General features: G+C 32.6%; 1 protein-coding gene across 1 annotated transcript; it reads left to right on the forward strand.

Annotated features, from left to right (window-relative positions):
* The first annotated feature begins 185 nt into the window (after positions 1-185).
* On the forward strand, positions 186-11,159 carry VPS41 (vacuolar protein sorting 41). The gene is made up of 19 exons (XM_020358590.3): positions 186-637; positions 1,331-1,600; positions 1,694-1,873; positions 2,049-2,309; positions 4,047-4,179; positions 4,901-4,991; positions 6,015-6,117; positions 6,759-6,862; positions 6,941-7,034; positions 7,141-7,296; positions 7,375-7,437; positions 7,578-7,643; positions 8,059-8,259; positions 9,116-9,193; positions 9,269-9,388; positions 9,496-9,576; positions 10,143-10,228; positions 10,387-10,468; positions 10,572-11,159. The coding sequence occupies exons 1-19, from the start codon at positions 377-379 to the stop codon at positions 11,010-11,012; spliced, it is 2,871 nt and encodes a 956-aa protein (XP_020214179.1). The 5' UTR covers positions 186-376; the 3' UTR covers positions 11,013-11,159.
* Positions 11,160-18,835: the final 7,676 nt, after the last annotated feature.

The raw sequence follows: 18,835 nt of genomic DNA on the forward strand, positions 1-18,835 counted from the left end.
TGAGCGAAACGCACAGCACAGGAGCAAGAACAGAGCAAAAGTGCTGACACGCGTACATTGCCCTTCCCTGCCTCCTACTAAACCCTTATTTGCTGAGTCAGCATCTAACACCTCGTTGTTTTTGTCGTCTACCCCATTATTATTTCCCCATCGAGGGACCGTTTTTGAAACCTTTCTCCCTTCTCGCGAAAATTGCAACGCGAAATTTCATTTAAAAAAAAAAACGAGAAACAGAGAAGGGAATAATAATAATAAAAAAGTAGATTTTCTCAGCACCCAAACAGATCTAATTTCTCACTTTCCCTTTCCATTTTCAATTCTCCAACTAACCATTCCGATTCCCCTCGCGACGAGGCTTCACGCGATAACTATCCGAATGGCTCCGTTTGCGTCAGAGAACGGCGTCGAAGGGGACGATGAGAGAGAAGAAGACGAAGAGGAGGAAGAGGAAGACGAAGAGGAAGTGGAAGATGAGGAAGACGAAGAGGAACCGAGGCTCAAGTACCAGAGGATGGGAGGTAGCATACCTTCGCTGCTAGCGAGTGATGCCGCGTCGTGTATCGCCGTCGCGGAGCGGATGATCGCTCTCGGCACTCACGGCGGCACCGTTCACATCCTCGATTTTCTCGGCAATCAGGTCAGTTAACGTGTCATCTATTCGTCGTGGAGAATCTCGCAGGTTATGTGAATATGAGCTATTATTACTCGACTTGGAGCTGGCTAGATCAAATTTACGGAACGGAGTAATTCGTGTGATTGAGAATTTTTGCTCGTTGATGTTATCTTCAAATGTATGCTAGGGATTATGGATGTAATCTGGTTTGTGTTCTCACTGCACTTTCGAGATTTCGTGTAGCTGCTGTTGTGTGATCGAGAATCTTGTAGTTTCTGTGAATTTGTGCTGTTATTACTTGAATTGGAGCTTGATAGATCAAACTTACATCACAGAATAATTCGTGTGATTGAGAAGTGTTCGTTGATATTGTCTTCATATGTATGCTAGGGATCATTGATGTAATTTGGTTTATGTTGACACTGTACGTTGTCGACATTTCACATGGCTGCTGTTGCGTGATTGAGAATCTCGCAATATCTGTGAATTTGACCTGGTATTACTCGAATTGGAGCTGGTTAGGTCAGTTTTATGGCGGAATAATTTGTGATTGAGAACTTGTGTTCGGTTGATATTCTCTAATGTGTGTTAAGGATTATGGATAGGTTTATGTTGACTTTGCAATTTGAGATTTCGTGTAGTTGCTGTCGTGTGATGGTCAATTGCTTGCTTGTGTTGTTTTCAGGAATCTGTTTTAATTGAGTTGCCTTTTTATAGGTTAAGGAATTCTCCGCACATGCTTCTGTTGTCAACGACCTTAGCTTTGACATAGAGGGTGAATATATTGGAAGCTGTTCTGATGATGGATCGGTTGTGATAAACAGCCTTTTCACTGATGAGAGAATGAAGTTTGAGTACCATCGCCCGATGAAGGCAGTTGCGATGGATCCTGATTATGCAAGGAAAATGTCTAGGAGATTTGTTGCTGGTGGTTTGGCTGGTCATTTATATTTAAATTCAAAAAAATGGTTGGGCTACCGTGACCAGGTTTGTAAGAATGTTCATATAATTAGCATATATATTCTCAATGGTACTTTTGTTTGTTAACAATAAAATTACCCCACCCTACCCTCCAAAAAGGTTTTGCACTCTGGTGAAGGTTCAATACATGCTGTTAAATGGAGGGCAAGTCTTGTTGCTTGGGCTAATGATGCAGGAGTGAAGGTTTATGATACTGCCAATGACCAGCGTATTACATTTATTGAAAAACCACGAGGGAGCCCACGCCCTGAGCTTTTGCTTCCTCACCTGGTTTGGCAGGTTAGTCAAATATCAATGTTGGCATGCTGTTATGTCATTCTGTCAAGCAGTGTATAGTGCTATAATTGAGCTTGTTCTATAGCTTTTGAACAGTGGCAGCTATAGCATTACTTCACTTGTTCTTGTATATCTCTTGATAAAGCTACTGAACTTAATCTCCTTCCATTACATGTAGGATGACACCCTCTTGGTTATTGGCTGGGGAACATCTATCAAAATTGCTTCAATTAGGACAAATCACCATAGAGCAGCCAATGGGTCATTCAGGCAAGTTCCTTTGTCTGGTATGACCCAGGTGGATATTGTGGCATCTTTCCAAACCAGCTATTTCATCTCAGGACTTGCCCCCTTTGGTGATGCTTTGGTTGTTCTAGCATATATTCCTGGAGAAGAAGATGAAGTTAAGGATTTTAGTAGCACTGCTCCTTCACGGCAGGTATATTTATATTCCTTGCAGATGATGAAATGAAATTCTTTAATATCTCATGCTGACCTTACACACCTATTATACTGTAGACCTCCCTCCCCTCTTCCTCTAGTCTACAAGACTATAACTAGTTTTCTTGGTTCATTTATTCTTCTCAAGATGAAATTTCTCCAAGTATTTTAATTTGAAGTTCCATAATACTTGGACATGTTGGAAATTATATTTATTTATTATTACTTTTTGTGAAAGATCAAATAATGAACTAAGTCAATTGGATTTTTTAGATAGCTTCATAATGTTATATAAGCAATGGTACCAGTCTACCAGATCAGCATATTGCTGCTTCCCACAAATTAGACGTTTTTGTATTACAACACCTTTTTTGGTGCATGTTAGGCCTACCAATTGTCGCAAGTAGTACAATGGATAGAAGTCTAAGTATCGAATCCACATAGACTTGCACTACAAATGATTAATCAAATTAAATGCTAATGAGGGGAAATTTATAAAATGCCGTTTGAAGAACACATAAAAGTAAGAATGTATTTTTAGGGTTTTAGAAAAAGAAAACAAATTAAAAAGATAGATGAAAATTTATAATAAAAGATATCAAAGGTTGATTTTACTGACCTTCTTCACACGTATTCTTCTAAATTATTATTCAATTTCAGTTAATATTAAGTTAATTGAACAACCAACAAAAGTATTTTAACACTAATCCTTTAGGTGAGAAATTCTAGGTTCATTGATAAAAATATCAATTCCTTGAGGAAGTTAATTAAGCAACTTGCATTAAGATCCAAGGTCTAAAATGTTGACTAATAATTTTTATCCTATTCCTAATAATAAGCGTTATTGATGTTGTTCTCTGGATCGTAGTTTTAAAAGGGTTTCTCAACCTCAGATAAATATATGGGATCATGCAAAGGGTGATCAAACCAAAGCACACATTATGAATAGAGGAAAAACAATTAATTGAATAATACTTAATTGAATAACAACATGAAAAATTACATGGATTCAGAGTTTGCTACGTCAAACCCCAACAACGGTGAATCTCTCGAATCTTACTAAAATATAAAAAATGTGAAGTCCTTTTCCCTATGTGTTGAAGTCCCTTTTATAACATTTTTAGATAGGTTTTTTCTTGTCTTGACTTGCTTAAGTGGCCCAAATGGCTTGTAAGCGGACTTGTTGACAAACTTAACACATGCTTGTGGTCTTGAGCGAACGGAGGGTCGCTTTGGGCTGTCCTACATCCTCGCTCTGGGCAAGAGGTCTTGCTATCTTTATTAACCTCAGTCTTGTCTCACTCAAGTGGCCAAGATAACTCGCTTTGAGTGAGAGTTGATAGCTTCAGTCCCTTGGTCGGTCTTCTGACTAAAACACTAACAAAAACATAAAAAAAAACACCTAAAACTTAAAGAATTCTATTAAATAAAAAAACTAATTTATTTTATTTATTTTTACTAGAACATACTCTTAGACATAGAATATGCTTGATAATTGCCTAAATTGGCTTAAAGATATAAATATATTTGGCAATTATCACCAGCCCTAACAGAGCTTTTTGAAAAAGGGAAAAAGTGTATGGAAATGATGAATTTGTTATTGTATTTGCCAAAAATAAAGTGTACCTATTGTATTATGAAAGAAAAGAAAGGTGAGATAGTGCTTATATGATCCTTTTTATAGAACTCAGAAATTTGACTTTGTTCTGCATGTGAATAAAATAATTTTGAACAGGGCAATGCACAAAGACCAGAAGTAAGAATAGTAACATGGAATAATGATGAGCTTTCTACAGATGCTCTACCAGTACATGGGTTCGAGCATTACAGGGCAAATGACTATTCTCTTGCTCATGCTCCCTTTTCAGGTTAACATTTGGTTTGTGTTGTTTAAAATTTATTTGAAGCAAGCTCTGCTATGTTGAATATACTGTATTTTCTACTGCTGATTTGGATAGCATTGCAGTATCAGTACGTGTGGTGGATTTACTGAGGAAGACAGAGAACTGAAACAGATGTTGGAAATAGGAATATTTAATGATTATCACTCTTTCAAGTAGCTTAGTTATTGTGTTGAGCTGAGTTCAATGTATCTTAGGAAGTTGTGATATTTTAATTGTTCTCTTGAAAATACTAGTAGTTATTTATTTTCCTTGTAATCATCATCATCATCATCATTAACAAATCACTCTGCTGTATACATACTCCTTCAAATTCAGAAAATAAAATATTTATTTCTCTCTTCTCACAACAGAAAATAGGTAACACACAGTATTCAAGAGATCCTTCATTCTCTTGACTTTTTTCCTCACCCTCCGTCTTCTCATCTCTTCTTTTGATATCCATACAGATCAAATTTTCCCTCCCAAATTCCTCTCAATTGCCTCACTGGAAATCCATTACATTTACCATTCCCCCTAGCATCTTACTTTCCCTTGATTACATCTCTTGAAATCTTTTAAATTAATCATTCCCTTCCTGAGAGACGAGGATTCTCTTAGCTCCTTCGTAAAATACACCTTACGAATATATATTTTCCTGATATGTATGGAATGGTCTTGCGTAATATTGTTTTTCATTCAAACGTAGGTAGCAGTTATGCTGGTGGTCAGTGGGCTGCAGGTGATGAACCACTTTACTATATTGTATCTCCAAAGGATGTAGTTATTGCAAAGCCAAGGTTGATTTCAATTTCTTTATCCTATTGTACTGATCTAATTTTTGGATGATTTATGCATGATGTATTGCTGTAAAAGGTTTTTTTTTTTTTTTTGGGGGGGGGGGGGAGAGGGGGGTGTTGAGTTGATAAACATGTTTTTAAGGAAAAATGTGTTATGTTTCCTTTTGTTTATTCTGTATTCAAAGGCACTATTCGTAGTTTAAGTGATTGATTGTGTTTTTTTCCTCAGGTAAAGCGGAGTTGAGTTGGGATTCAACAAGAAAAAAAAATGATCTTTCTCATGAAAAAATAAAAAAATAAAATTGTCTTCTACCTCATCATATCCACCAAGCGTGATAGATATTGTTTTATGTTTTTGTTTGTATATTCTAAGATAATATATAAGATAGAGGAACGCTAGCAATATTTTCTATTGTTGGTTAAAATTTATTGGAGATTACAAATTTTGGTGGGTCTCATCATTAAATAAGGAGACTCATTAATCGAGATGCAAAACTCACCAAAATTTGTAATTTCCAATAAATTTTAATCAAGAATGGAGTGTTGCTAGCATAACTCTGTAAGATATTATATGCCCATGACTTGCCAGCTGACTGCATGGTATGTCATGGAAGAATGTATTAATGCAATGCGAGCATTACTGTTCAGTTCTTCAGTTGTTGTGTTACTCCTAATATTTCTTATATTATTGCATTTCACATATATCATAGAATGGTAATCCAAGGAACTTATTTTGTTACTCATTTTAGTTAAAAAAAGGTGATGGCTCCTAGTGCCTGGAAAAAATTGCACAAAGCTCTCATCTATGTGTGAGATCTTCAGCCTTGTACATCAAGGAACTAGATCATTTAAATCAAAACAAATGGAGTCTGTTCTTTAGCTTATATTTCTTTGCTAAAAAATTTTGATGGAATTTTTTATATACGTCTAAATGTCATGTTTATGTTAAAAGTTTTTTCTACATATTTGAAAAAAAAAATTAAATTAGAATATGGAGAAAAATTGATGTGTTTTAATAATCAGGGATACTGAAGATCATATTGCTTGGCTTCTTCAGCATGGGTGGCATGAAAAAGCTTTGGCCGTGGTTGAATCTGGTCAGGGACGGAGTGAACTACTTGATGAGGTATTTAAGTTTATCATAATTCAATCTAATTTCTATTGATTTTGTGATTATTAAAATTGGATGTGTAAAATTACAGAATAAAAAGTACTTGTGAAGCACATAATTGTTATGAGGGTACATGTGTGCTGTATGCATATGGAGGCACTTGTTTATGTTGATTGTATGTATGTGAAAGCTCCTCAACTATTTTGTTTCTTAAGAAATCTTTTAATTTGTCATAATTTATTTTGCTATCAATAGCACTTATATTGACACTCAAGATGAAAGCTCAAAGGAAAAATGAAATGAAACCTATAGTATTTTTGTATTTAATGAATTGTGATTTCAATATATAAAGCAATTAATCCTCTTTCCTCCGTGCCTACATTTATAGTGAAATTGGAATTTGATTTGATTAGTATTGAAGCTTGATTGACCCTTCTCTTTCCTGTCTAGTTTCCTCAAGATTCTATTTTGATGCAATTGGTACTTGCGTTTGTTTTTGTATAGTTATTTTCAAGTCTCAAGGACACCTTAACCTCTCCCTTATCGCACTTCTCTCCTCTTTAATATTATTTTTTTTTTCTATAAAAAAATTACTCTGTATAAGATGTATTTCTTAATATGGTTTTATGTTTTTCATTTTCCCACTATCTTTGCAGGTGGGATCTAGGTACCTTGATCATCTGATTGTGGAAAGAAAATATGGTGAAGCAGCATCTTTGTGCCCCAAGTTGCTTCGAGGATCAGCTTCAGCATGGGAGAGGTACTGCATGCCATTATTTATTAGTCTGTTATTGAGTTCTGATTTGTAATTGGATACTCAATGAACTGCTTTTAACAGATGGGTTTTCCACTTTGCACATCTTCGTCAACTCCCTGTTTTAGTTCCTTACATGCCTACAGAAAACCCCAGACTACGTGATACTGCATATGAGGTTAGCTAAAACAAAGTGATCTCTTTCACAGTTAATGTGTTTGCATAGTATCTGTAATGAACTGACTTGGGTTAAAAAATCTTTTATGCTGCTTTTGGTTCTACAGGTTGCTCTTGTTGCATTGGCTACAAATCCATCATTTCATAAGGATTTATTGTCCACTGTGAAATCCTGGCCATCTGTAATTTATTCTGCATTGCCTGTTATTTCAGCTATTGAACCTCAGCTAAATACTTCATCCATGACTGATTCGCTTAAGGAGGTTAGTCTGATTAATTATACTTGCATTTTGAATCTGTTAACCATCTGTCTACTTTAACATATTCTTATTCTGTGCCAGGCATTAGCAGAGTTGTATGTAATCGATGGACAATATGAGAAAGCTTTCTCATTGTATGCTGATGTAAGTGGTCTAAATAATTTTTCTTGTATTAAGGCATCAATAACATCAACTAAATCTCATACAAACGCTAATAGAGTCTGCTGTCTATTTGTTTTGACTGTTAATTCACTTTCCTTTTTTTGTTTGGTTGAAAATTTCAGCTTTTGAAGCCAGAAGTATTTGATTTCATTGATAAACATAACTTACATGATGCAATTCGCGGAAAGGTATAATTATGCTTTGTAGAAGTTAAATTGATCTTGAAATTTTGTGTTTTCTATGTAGCTCTCGTGCTACCTGATGGGCACATTCTTGTTTCATGCCTGTTGTCATCCAATTTTAAGCACCTGAATATTTTTCTTTATAAGCATCAGTGTACTATATTAGGATCTGGTTATCCATGTTTGTCATAACTCTTTGATATATTGAATGAACAAGGCAAGATGGATGAACCAACAAAGGTAATATCAGATTTGCATAATTTGTTGATTATGATTTGAACACTATCAGACTTATTTTTAGTGGAGAAAAGTTGTTGAATTTTCTTCTTGAATTGGTATATGAACTCAATTTTGTATGTACATGTTTTCATTTCTTTATATGATCGTTGTAGTCTAATTTGTTTAATTTATGCTCATTCAGGTTGTCCAACTAATGATGCTAGATTGCAAGCGTGCAGTTCCTCTGTTAATCCAGAACAGGGACATAATAAGTCCACCTGAAGTTGTGAAGCAACTTCTAAATGCTGTTGATACAAGTGATTGTAGATATTTTTTACATTTATATCTCCATTCATTATTTGAAGTAAATCCTCATGCTGGGAAAGACTTCCATGATATGCAGGTATGTTTTTATTTCTTACATTTAACCTTTACCGGCTTCTTTCGCTTTGGAATCTTAGGTGTAATTTGATCTTTATTTACAATTACAATTGATGAAAGCCATGTTTGTGCCATTTTGAGTTCCCTCAGAGCCATTACTGCCTCTGTTTTTCTTATAGAAAATAAAGTAATAAACTGATATAGTGACAAACAGCTATTTTCTAATTTGTTATGGTTTAAGACAAAGCTACATAAAACAATTGACAAGAAAATATAGTTTTATGGACATTGAAAAGCCTAGCTGAAATGTCATAACTAAAAGACCCTGTGCTTCCTGAAATCCAATACCTATACATTTTTTCACATGCAACCTTGGATGTAGGAGATTTTCTCTCAGCTTGATTTTGGTCTTATATGGTTAATCCTTAGCTTTGGGTTTTTAGCTTTTGAGGTCAGATTGTTTTACTGCTCTAACATTGTACAGTCCTCTCTTCTTCACATTAGAAAGGATATATTTGCATGGAACTATTGTTGTGCACTGTCCTCTCTTCATCTTCTTGAGGATATTTTTGGGTAATTGTGGTCTGTTCTGATTCAATCCAATTTTACTAATTTGTAATTGTTATCTATTGTTGAAAATACGTGCTTGCAAAATGCAACCTTTAAAGTCTCAGGCTATGGCCCTACTTTAGTCTGCCTTTCTTTCTGGTATTCCTGCTGCACCATTCCAGTTTTTTAATTTTAATAGCATATTAATTCTGTTCGCCAAGTCTCCTGACTCTACACTTCTCCCAATGTTTTTGCCTGGTTGCTACAATATCTGTCCTCTGCATCTAACATGAATTTTAATGTAACTTTATTTGGTCTAATGTGCATAGGTAGAACTCTATGCGGACTATGATCCAAAGATGCTGCTACCTTTTCTTCGTAGTAGTCAACACTACACCCTTGAGAAGGTGATGAACAATGGCAAACTTTGATAATTATATGTACACATGCTTGTGACTCAAATTCTCGAAGTTGTTTTTCAGGCTTATGAAATTTGCATTAAAAGAGACCTAATGAGGGAGCAAGTCTTCATCTTAGGAAGGATGGGCAACTCAAAACAGGCCCTAGCCATTATTATAAATAAATTGGGGGATATAGAAGAGGTACATTATCTTTTTCAATTGAATTAATTTTCTGCTTCAACTAACATCTAAGTTGTGAATCAGTACTTCAGTCATTTTATGTTTGAAGTGGTCATAATTTTTCGCAGGCTGTAGAGTTTGTCACCATGCAGCATGATGATGAACTTTGGGAAGAATTAATCAAGCAATGCCTTCACAAACCTGAAATGGTATATCATGATTCATGATAACTAATTTTTTTGACAGGGATGAATGTGAAATCATTGTGTTAGAATACATGGATTTACTGTATATATAGTGTTTTAGATTTAAGCACGTGTATGAGTGAGACTAGATATTACTCATTGTCCATGAAAAGATTAGCTTCTTTTGTAATTAATGCTCTATATAGTTTTTAAAATAAGAAGTCCAACCTAATGCAAGAAAAAAAATTCTGATCATATTTTTGTTTATTTTTATTCAGAAGTTGTCAACCTTTTAAACTAAAAGTGTAATTATTTTTGGACACTGCATCAACACCTCTCATTTTTCTCTATCTCTTTTCTTATCACATCATATCATCTATATACTTATATTTTTCTCTTTTTTCTCGCTAGGTGTCTAGTAGCATTTGGCTGTCCAAATATATTTTCTAACTAACATTTGTTTAGGATAGAATTTTTACAAGACTGTTTTAGAAACTGGAAAGAAAGAGAGGGAAAATTGGCCCAGTATTGTATTATGTTGTATGCCTGCTCTCTCAATCTCTTTTAAGTTGAATTCTTGTAATTAACAGGTTGGCATATTATTGGAGCACACGGTTGGAAATCTTGATCCGCTCTACATTGTAAATAAGGTTCCTAACGGGTTGGAAATACCTCGGTTAGTAATAAATGTGATTTAACGGAACGAGAATCATGTTATCAAATCATAGATTGCATTCGGAAAAAAAAGTATTAGTATTTGGGCTGGCTTAATGTTCCAGAGGTATATTCGGTAAGCATTATATTAACTATAATTTCTGTATATGCTTTCTATAGGCTACGGGATCGGCTGGTTAAAATTATCACTGATTACAGAACTGAAACATCACTCAGACATGGGTGCAATGATATCCTTAAGGTGTTTTTCTCTTCACTATGGCCCTTCCTTAGAAGGCCAAATTCTTGAATCTCATTAATTTGATACAGCGAAATATCCCACTGATTTGTTGTTTTTGAAATAGGCGGATTGTGTCAATCTTTTAATTAAGTATTACAAAGAGGCAAGGCATGGAATTTCTCTAGGTAATGAAGAAGATGGGCCACGGGTTAAAATGAGTGATACTCGTGCTTCTCAGGTATTTGAGAAATCCCCGAATCTGAGAACTATGGAGGTGAAATCAAAGACCAGGGGAGGTGGAAGATGTTGTATATGTTTTGAACCATTTTCTATACAGAATGTATCGGTCATTGCTTTCTTTTGCTGTCATGGTTATCACACAACTTGTCTCATGGATTCGTCTTACACGAGTAGTAACAAGAAAGAGATCGAAGCTAAATCCCCAGAGGCGGAAACGTATGATGATTACAATGGTTATGTGGACGATGCTAGCGATGATGAAGAAGAATCCAAGTTAGGTGGTCCTCGTATGCGTTGTATATTGTGTACTACTGCAGTTAGTTGAGTGTGTTTTTGTATGTGTCCACAGTTTGTGTGTTGCATGGATGATGTTTTAGTTCGTAGTTCCATGCACAAAGAGCATGTGTGGTTTCATTTGTTGTCATTTTTTCTTTCATCAATATAATCGTGGGTTTCTCCCCAATTTTTTTTACATCGTCTTGATGGCTTGCTGCGCATATTCTCATTTAAATAAGTTATCTATTCTGGAAATGCCAGGTTCCTTTCTGATGGATGATGAAAAAAGAGTAGCTGGTTGAGAGAGAAATTTTCACTTCTCATGTAGTTTTTACCCCCTTTTTTTTAATTAAAATCATGTCACTTGGCATGCAGTTTTTTAAAAAATGAAAAAATAATGTAAAATCAAGGGTGGAAAATGTTACAGGAATAGGTAATAAAAACATACAAAAAGGTTTGTTCATCGTTGAGTGGCCAAAAGAGGCAGACCTCCATTTGCTTTCAAACTGGATATGGTTTATAAGCCAAAACAAAAATCTGACTAATGTGATATTTTTTTTTAGGTGGTAATTACTTTTGATCCAGAGAAGTATGTAATTTTTATTTTCTTTACTTAAACAAAAAGGATGAATCGAAACTGCTGGTTTAATTGGAAAATTAGTGATAGAATTTTTCTGGATAGAATTAATTATGGCGAAAAATTGAAAAGTCGAAGTAATTATTTATTCGTTTGGTTATAATTGGTGTTGATAGAATTAGAAATTACTTCTTCAAGTCATTGATTTTTTTGGTTTTCAATGCAAAGGAGGGGGGCAAAGCTCCGCATGAAAATTGTGCGCAATCCCAAAGGCCGAAGCTATCCTGAAATAAAGCATTATAAACAATTCCTGCAGACTGCACTTGATTCCCTCCATCGTTTTGGCAAGCAATGCCTGCAGGCAGCAGTTGATTTCGAATTGACATCTTCCCCATTTCTTATCCATATCTATAGTTTTTAAAGTATAAATAATATTAAATGTTAAATTGTTAATCATTATTTTTATAATTAGCATTTAATATCATTTATATATCTACAATCGTAAAAATAAATAAGAAATGGAGAAAAAGAAATAGAGAAGATTGAAACTCATTGATTTTCACCATTTTGGCTAGAGAATGATGGGACGTAGAACAACCACTAATTATGACTTATGACGTGAACACAGTTGTAGGAGAATCACATTCAACATAAGCGATTTTTTTTCTCACTAAAATAGTACGGTCAGAAAATATAAGTACGCTCTCAATTTTATTTATTGATTTTCACTGTAGTGGCGGGTGTGAATTTGCGCTCGTAACAACATGCAGCTTTTGTAAAAACTGTTTTAAAAACCTTTTCAGAATTTGGGCTTTTCCAACCCGAATTCTAAACTGTTATTTTTTAATTTATATATACTATGGGAGAAAAAGACACTTCAAATCTCTCAATATTTATTTTTTAATAATAGTTGTAAAAAAATATTAAAATTTAAAATACGTAATAATATAAATTAGTAAGTGGGCGGTTTATTTTATTTTATTTTATTTTATTAAGAAGAGTGAATAGTTCTAAAAAAAGTGTTTTATTTATAGGTAAAAATGTCTGATTAAAAATATAAATAAAAAAGATAATTATTTAATTGTATTTTTTTATAATATATTAGTAGAGTGGAGACTTTTCGTGCTATAAATATTTTTAAAAGTAAAATAAAATATTATATATATATATATAAAATAGTGTAAACCGTTATATCATTTGAGATATTGAATAATACAGAATCGTTTCTGTTTTCCTTTTCTCCAATATGGTATCCAGAGCAAACGATCCTATCTCTCTTTAATTTTTTTTTTCCACATATCCTCTTCCTCCTCTTACCGGCTTTCACGGCACTTTCTACTATTTCTAATTCTCAATCCTTTCTCAGCTCTGATACCATATTGGAGAAAAGGAAAACAGAAACGATTCTGTGTTATTCAATATCTCAAATGATATACAAACATTCCTTATATAAGGAAGGTACAGTTGTACAACTCAACAAATATTCTAACAACCTAACAAACTAATGATGAAAAAATATTTACATATATTGACGTACACCAATAAATTAAAATTTAAAATTCTTTTTAAAATTGAACATACTAAATTATTACATTGTAATTAAGTTTTATTTGACAATCATATTTGTAACAAAAAAATAATTTATTTATGATAAATAAAACAATAGATTAATTCAACAATGAAAGTTAACATTATTCAAATCGATTAAAGTTTTCGAACGACATGGGCATTTGTTTTTCAAATGTTATGAGATTTGACAAAGAAAATAACATTTTCATTGTTGTTTACTTGTATCTTCTCACATTTTTTGCCTCTTTATTTATTTTTACTAATTTTGGCTCATATGATTTTGACATTTTGATTCGGTATAGAAATAATTATGTCAAAAAAGTATAAATGTGATACCAATTAATTAATTAATTAATTAAACAATAAATATTTATATAAATTTGTTTTAAAAAGTGATAATTTGTAAGCAATAAACACAAGTTTATTAATTTAGTTAAATACTGCAACATAAGTAGAACTAATCTCCATAATAGGTTCTAATTTCATAAGATGGAGGTATCCTATTACAAGGGAGTTGTCGTTGCCTAGTTGCATTTTTTCCATACTTAAATCTAAGCATTCCAAAAACAAATGCTCTGATTGTTCGAGAAGCTCTAATCGAGTTCAATAATATTCACTTTTATTGTTATATTTATCATTCTTATATTTATCATAAGTAAATTGTTATTATTTATTACAAATTAAGCGTCAAATAAATTTAATTACAATGTAAATTTACTACGTTCAAAAAATTTTAAACGATAATTTAAATTTTAATTAACAAAACAAAACAACAAAACTAACTCAAGTTTTTTCATTGAAATGCCAAAATGAATATTTTAAAAAATTAAATATACTTTTAAAATATACGTGTTGAGTATTTGGGTTAGAGAAATATGAATTCTAAACAATTTTTTTAATTTTAAAAAGTTTAACAAAAATGCATGTGGGCATTCGGGTCTTCCAAACCCGAATAACCGTAAAGGGTGCCAATCACGTAAAAATAATTCAGAAGTGCTATGGTGCTTATATTTTCTGATAGTGCTCTTTAGTAAAGAAAATAAATAAATCAAAATAAGTCTATTTTTTGTTTTTTTTAGTTCGTCTCTGGAGTATTGGTGATTAATCTCCTCGCTACGTTGGGAGCACCTCAAAGGGTGGGATAGCTGACCCCAAGATTTAACGCGGCTGCATACACAAGGCAGGATTCGAACCCCTGACCTTGCTTAAGCGTGAATTAACCCTTACCGCTGAACCACACGTTTGGGGTTAAAAATAAGTCTATCTAAACTTATTCAGTTCAATAATTTATATTTTATACTAAATTTTAATAATTTAATTATTAAATATAAAGTTTTTAATGTATAAATTAAGTTCGTAAATTTTTAAAAAAATTAAAAATTATTTAATATTTCGTTTCATTAATTCAAATTAATAGATAATTATAAAATTATTTTATGTATTGATTTAAATTAGTAAAATAAAATATTAAATAATTTTCAAATTTTTATTAATTATATATATATATATATATATATATATTATTGAAATTACAAAGGTGATATTAGAAGTTGAATAAAAAGACTATATGTATTGCCTCAAACCTACCAGGCTACCACCGACAAACACTAGTGATTTAACGAGTTTAAGATATACATTAAAATAGGGTAGAACTAATGTTAAATAACATGATAATATAGCATAGACCAAAATGAGAAAATCATAAGTATTAGTTCATAAACTAAGATTGCTTAGTGTGTTCGTGAGTTCCTAGCTCAAACCACATGCACCCGAATTGTTCTTATTACTTGGTCTTCCCCTGATATAATTTCACAAATGCATACATCGTTTTCTCTGATCTTGTGCTTTCTATAAAAGCTGTAAGCTTCCCCACCCTTTAATCCTCACTCGACCATCTTGCCACTTAGACACGTTTGTTACTTCCGAATATTTTTGGGGTGTTTGTTGTGACAACCTCAGATAACAAAGAATGTATACGACTATAATTTTAATTTTTCAAGACAACCCAATTAATGCAGAAAATTGTCCCTAACATATAAATAAGTACTAGTTAGTAATAACTAAGAATTATACCTGGCGTCCAAAAAGGGTAATCTTTTCTTGGAAGTAAGGGACAAGTCTTTGAAGACATTTACTGGAACATGCTGTAATAGGAGAATTAATTAGAAAACGGACATGTAAATTCATCTAACAACGGTGTTCCAAAGTAAAAAAAATAAAAATAATATTGATATAAGAATTCTAACCATTTCGTTGCGTCTACTTTTATTTAGTTTTGCTTCAAAATATGGATTGTCCGGCTGAATATACATATATGGATCAAATTCATAGTCTTCAATTTAAGGATCCTTGGTCTTGGAGGTGTAACTTGTTACAATCTCCCCTAGACAAGATAAATAATTAGGTAAAGGTTGATTCATGCACTCATAACACAGAAATTGGATAATAAAAACTGGATCTCCTAAGTTCCAGTCAATTGGTAAATACCAGATAGTCAAATTATAATTTATTTTAAACCTATATGTTGTCAAAGATATAATTATCACATATCGGTATAGGAGATAAAACACGGAATAATCAGAAATAGTAATAATAAATAAGTAAAAATAATTAATATAATGAAAGACAAGACAACTATATAATATGACTAGGCAAACATAACAAGGTATTTTACTAGTTATACATTTGTAATTTGACTAAAACCAGTTTTCATTTTTTTTAACATAAAGCTAAACATACTTTTGCAAGCTCTACTATTTCTTTGTTTCTTTGATGCCTCCATCATGTATCCAACATCATGTTATTCAATCTCTTCTCCCATCTCCATATGCTCATTATCACAATCCTCCTTGTTAAGACATGTAATGGGCAACAGAAACATAAAACATAAAAACCATAAAATAGAGAAGAAGAAAGATTAGGGAACAGAGTAATTTAGTATTTGTTAGATAATCATACCATTCTACATGTTTTTCATTCATATATAAGACAAATACATGAAAAATGACAACTATACATAGAATTCATAAATGTTATTAGTAAAATACATATCCCTACCATCATTAAATGTATAAATTTGCCTAAAATTAAATACTTAGTAAAATATTATCTATTAAAATAAGCAAACATAATTATAGTAGAACTTTACCTACTAATACAAACAATCATAATTAATTATAGCAGTAAAAAATAATGGAAAAGTTTTACTGCCTTAACACTCCTCCCTATCTTCATCCCTATCTTCATCCGCTTTGTCTTCATGTTGTTCCTCATCTTTTCTGCAGTTACCTTGCCTTTCATATACTCCTCCTCGGACTTCATGAGAGTTTTTTCACATTGTGTAGATAAATCAAGAACTATGACCTTTAAATCATTGCTCCCTTTGTACTTAAAAACCATAAAATCTGCTTTTCCTACACATTTTTCCTCTCAAAAAGCCTTCCAACCCTCATCAAGGTACACTTATCTCCAATAAGTCATGTTTTGACACGCCAGACCCTTGCACTACCATCTCTAAGGATCACATAATCAGGGACCCTTTTTTGTAATCGTGTTCACTTCACAAAAGCATTCGTTATAAGCTGCAATTTCAGAAAAAGAAGATCAGTTTTATTTAAGACACTATAACACTACTAATATTTAAGAATCAACACCTGTATTGATACGCATGCTTCTGAAGCAGTGTAGACATAACTAATTAAATTTAAATGATCCACCAATAATGTATTACAATAGTAATTTGAGGACATCAATGTTATATCTTCATGATTGCAAAAAGTATAATGAAGAAAATAGTAATACCATTCTTTTATAGTGTTTATCTGGAACGTAGACTTTGAAAAAGTACTTCTTGGCTACAATACTCATAGAGTTCTTCAAAAGTGTTGCAAGTGATGAAAAGTTGACACCCCTTTGATATTCAAAACAATGAAAATGAACTAATATGTATAGGATTGTCATGACACAATTCCTGCAATTACAACTTTAATTATACCATTTTGGCAAAGAGAAAGGGACGTACTCGTTAATTATCACTTATGAAGGGACCAATTTTTACTCGCTTTTCTTTTAGGTGGTTCAAACCTTCTGCTGCTACTTTATTATTATCCATTTCCATTATAAGTGATTTGTTTCAGTAAAGCAAGGGTGAAATTTATTTTATTGATTTCTCAGCTGTGACGAATGGGGAAGAGAATGAAGGAAAGTAAAATGACTTGGTATAGTGCTTATAGTATTATATAGCATAGTTGATTGTTCTGATCGAAGTACATACCCCTTATAGGCTCATAGTACATAATGCAAATGCCCAGGTTCTATTTAAAATATTTGGATTTCATGTATAACATACTTAGTAATCTAATACCAATAGTATGGTTGACATGTTGGTGATTTACACTTCAGGTTCTATATTTGGCACATTATATCAAACGTGTTATTAAGGAAATGCAAATGCGTACTGATTTGAATGTAGGACAAGATCCCCTGTAATATATCACTTCGAGTTATCTAACATAATTATGACTAATAACAAAATAAATCACACACCCCCAAACCTTCCTTCTTTCTCTTGGTTACCTTTTAATATACACATTTTCTTCTCCATTACCCTGGAAGGTTCCACGACCCATGCTTCTATTTGTGCAACAAAAAGTTACACTTTTCATAATGCACATGCAGGAACCAAATTACTTGCTACCTCTCTCTCTTTTCCTTTCTGAAAACATCTTAGTAGCCTAAAATGCACCAAATGCAATGCAATTAGTATATAGTTTATGACCCATCATAACTCCTATTGTTAATAAATGATGACACACTTCTGACATCACACATGGTTTTTAAAGGGCATGATAAAATATGTTACTTTACAATATCAAAGTTAACTTTTACTTTCTGTTGTAAGAGTTATGTCTATGGTTTTAATGTACTGATTAAGAAACAAATCAGAATGGTGACCAAACCAATGAACAAACCCACCAACCTAGCTAGTAGCTACTAATCACCATACTTTTCAATGTCATGCTTTTCGTTATTGAATAGCGAGCTAAAAAGTGGATTTAGTTTTCACCTTTCATTATTGAATAATAGGCCAAAGACAGTTTTAATATATGTATGAATAAGGATGATAAAAATGGTCATAAAATTAATCATATATAATGTTATAGCCTAAAGTTCAACTTGTATAACACTACAAGCTCACAATTTATACGCACATCCTTGGACAAACATGGGACAGTGATATGAAAAGACACCACCACACGCAACCTGCGAGGTAGAACTAATAACAACCCCGTCGCAATTTAATGTATCCAGCTTTACTTGCCTTCTTTTTTTTCTTTTTTTTTTAAGATTCTACGAGACTTTATTATATATAACCTCGACATAGACATGTTTGTGGTTTGGTTGTAAGTGTCAGTTATTTATAATTTATAACAATTATATTGGGATATTTCATGTTAATTTGAGGGGGTTTTGAAAACCTCCGTAAAATAACCTCCACTAAATAACATTAACATTATTTTTGTAGTGTCTTCCTATAGAATTAAGTATTAACTGCATACTCCCATTTTAGTTATTCTTTATCCTTTCTCCCTCTCTTTTATTTCATTTAAAAATAAAAACAATTACATAAAGTCATTTTTTTCTCTTTTAATAGTTATAATAAAAACGATATATTTATATGGTTTACACTTAAAAAAAATAAAATTCATTGCTCTTTTTGTAACTCA

The sequence above is a fragment of the Cajanus cajan genome, chromosome 8 (assembly GCF_000230855.2).
Source record: "Cajanus cajan strain Asha chromosome 8, NIPB_CcT2T_4, whole genome shotgun sequence".
NCBI classification, from domain to species: Eukaryota; Viridiplantae; Streptophyta; class Magnoliopsida; order Fabales; family Fabaceae; genus Cajanus; species Cajanus cajan.

Coding starts and splice junctions, on each gene's coding strand:
- VPS41 (XM_020358590.3), top strand. CDS start 377: ATGGCTCCGTTTGCGTCAGAGAACGGCGTCGAAGGGGACGATGAGAGA. Junction 4,180..4,900: donor TGCTCATGCTCCCTTTTCAG/GTTAACATTTGG, acceptor ATTCAAACGTAG/GTAGCAGTTATGCTGGTGGT. Junction 7,297..7,374: donor TGACTGATTCGCTTAAGGAG/GTTAGTCTGATT, acceptor ATTCTGTGCCAG/GCATTAGCAGAGTTGTATGT.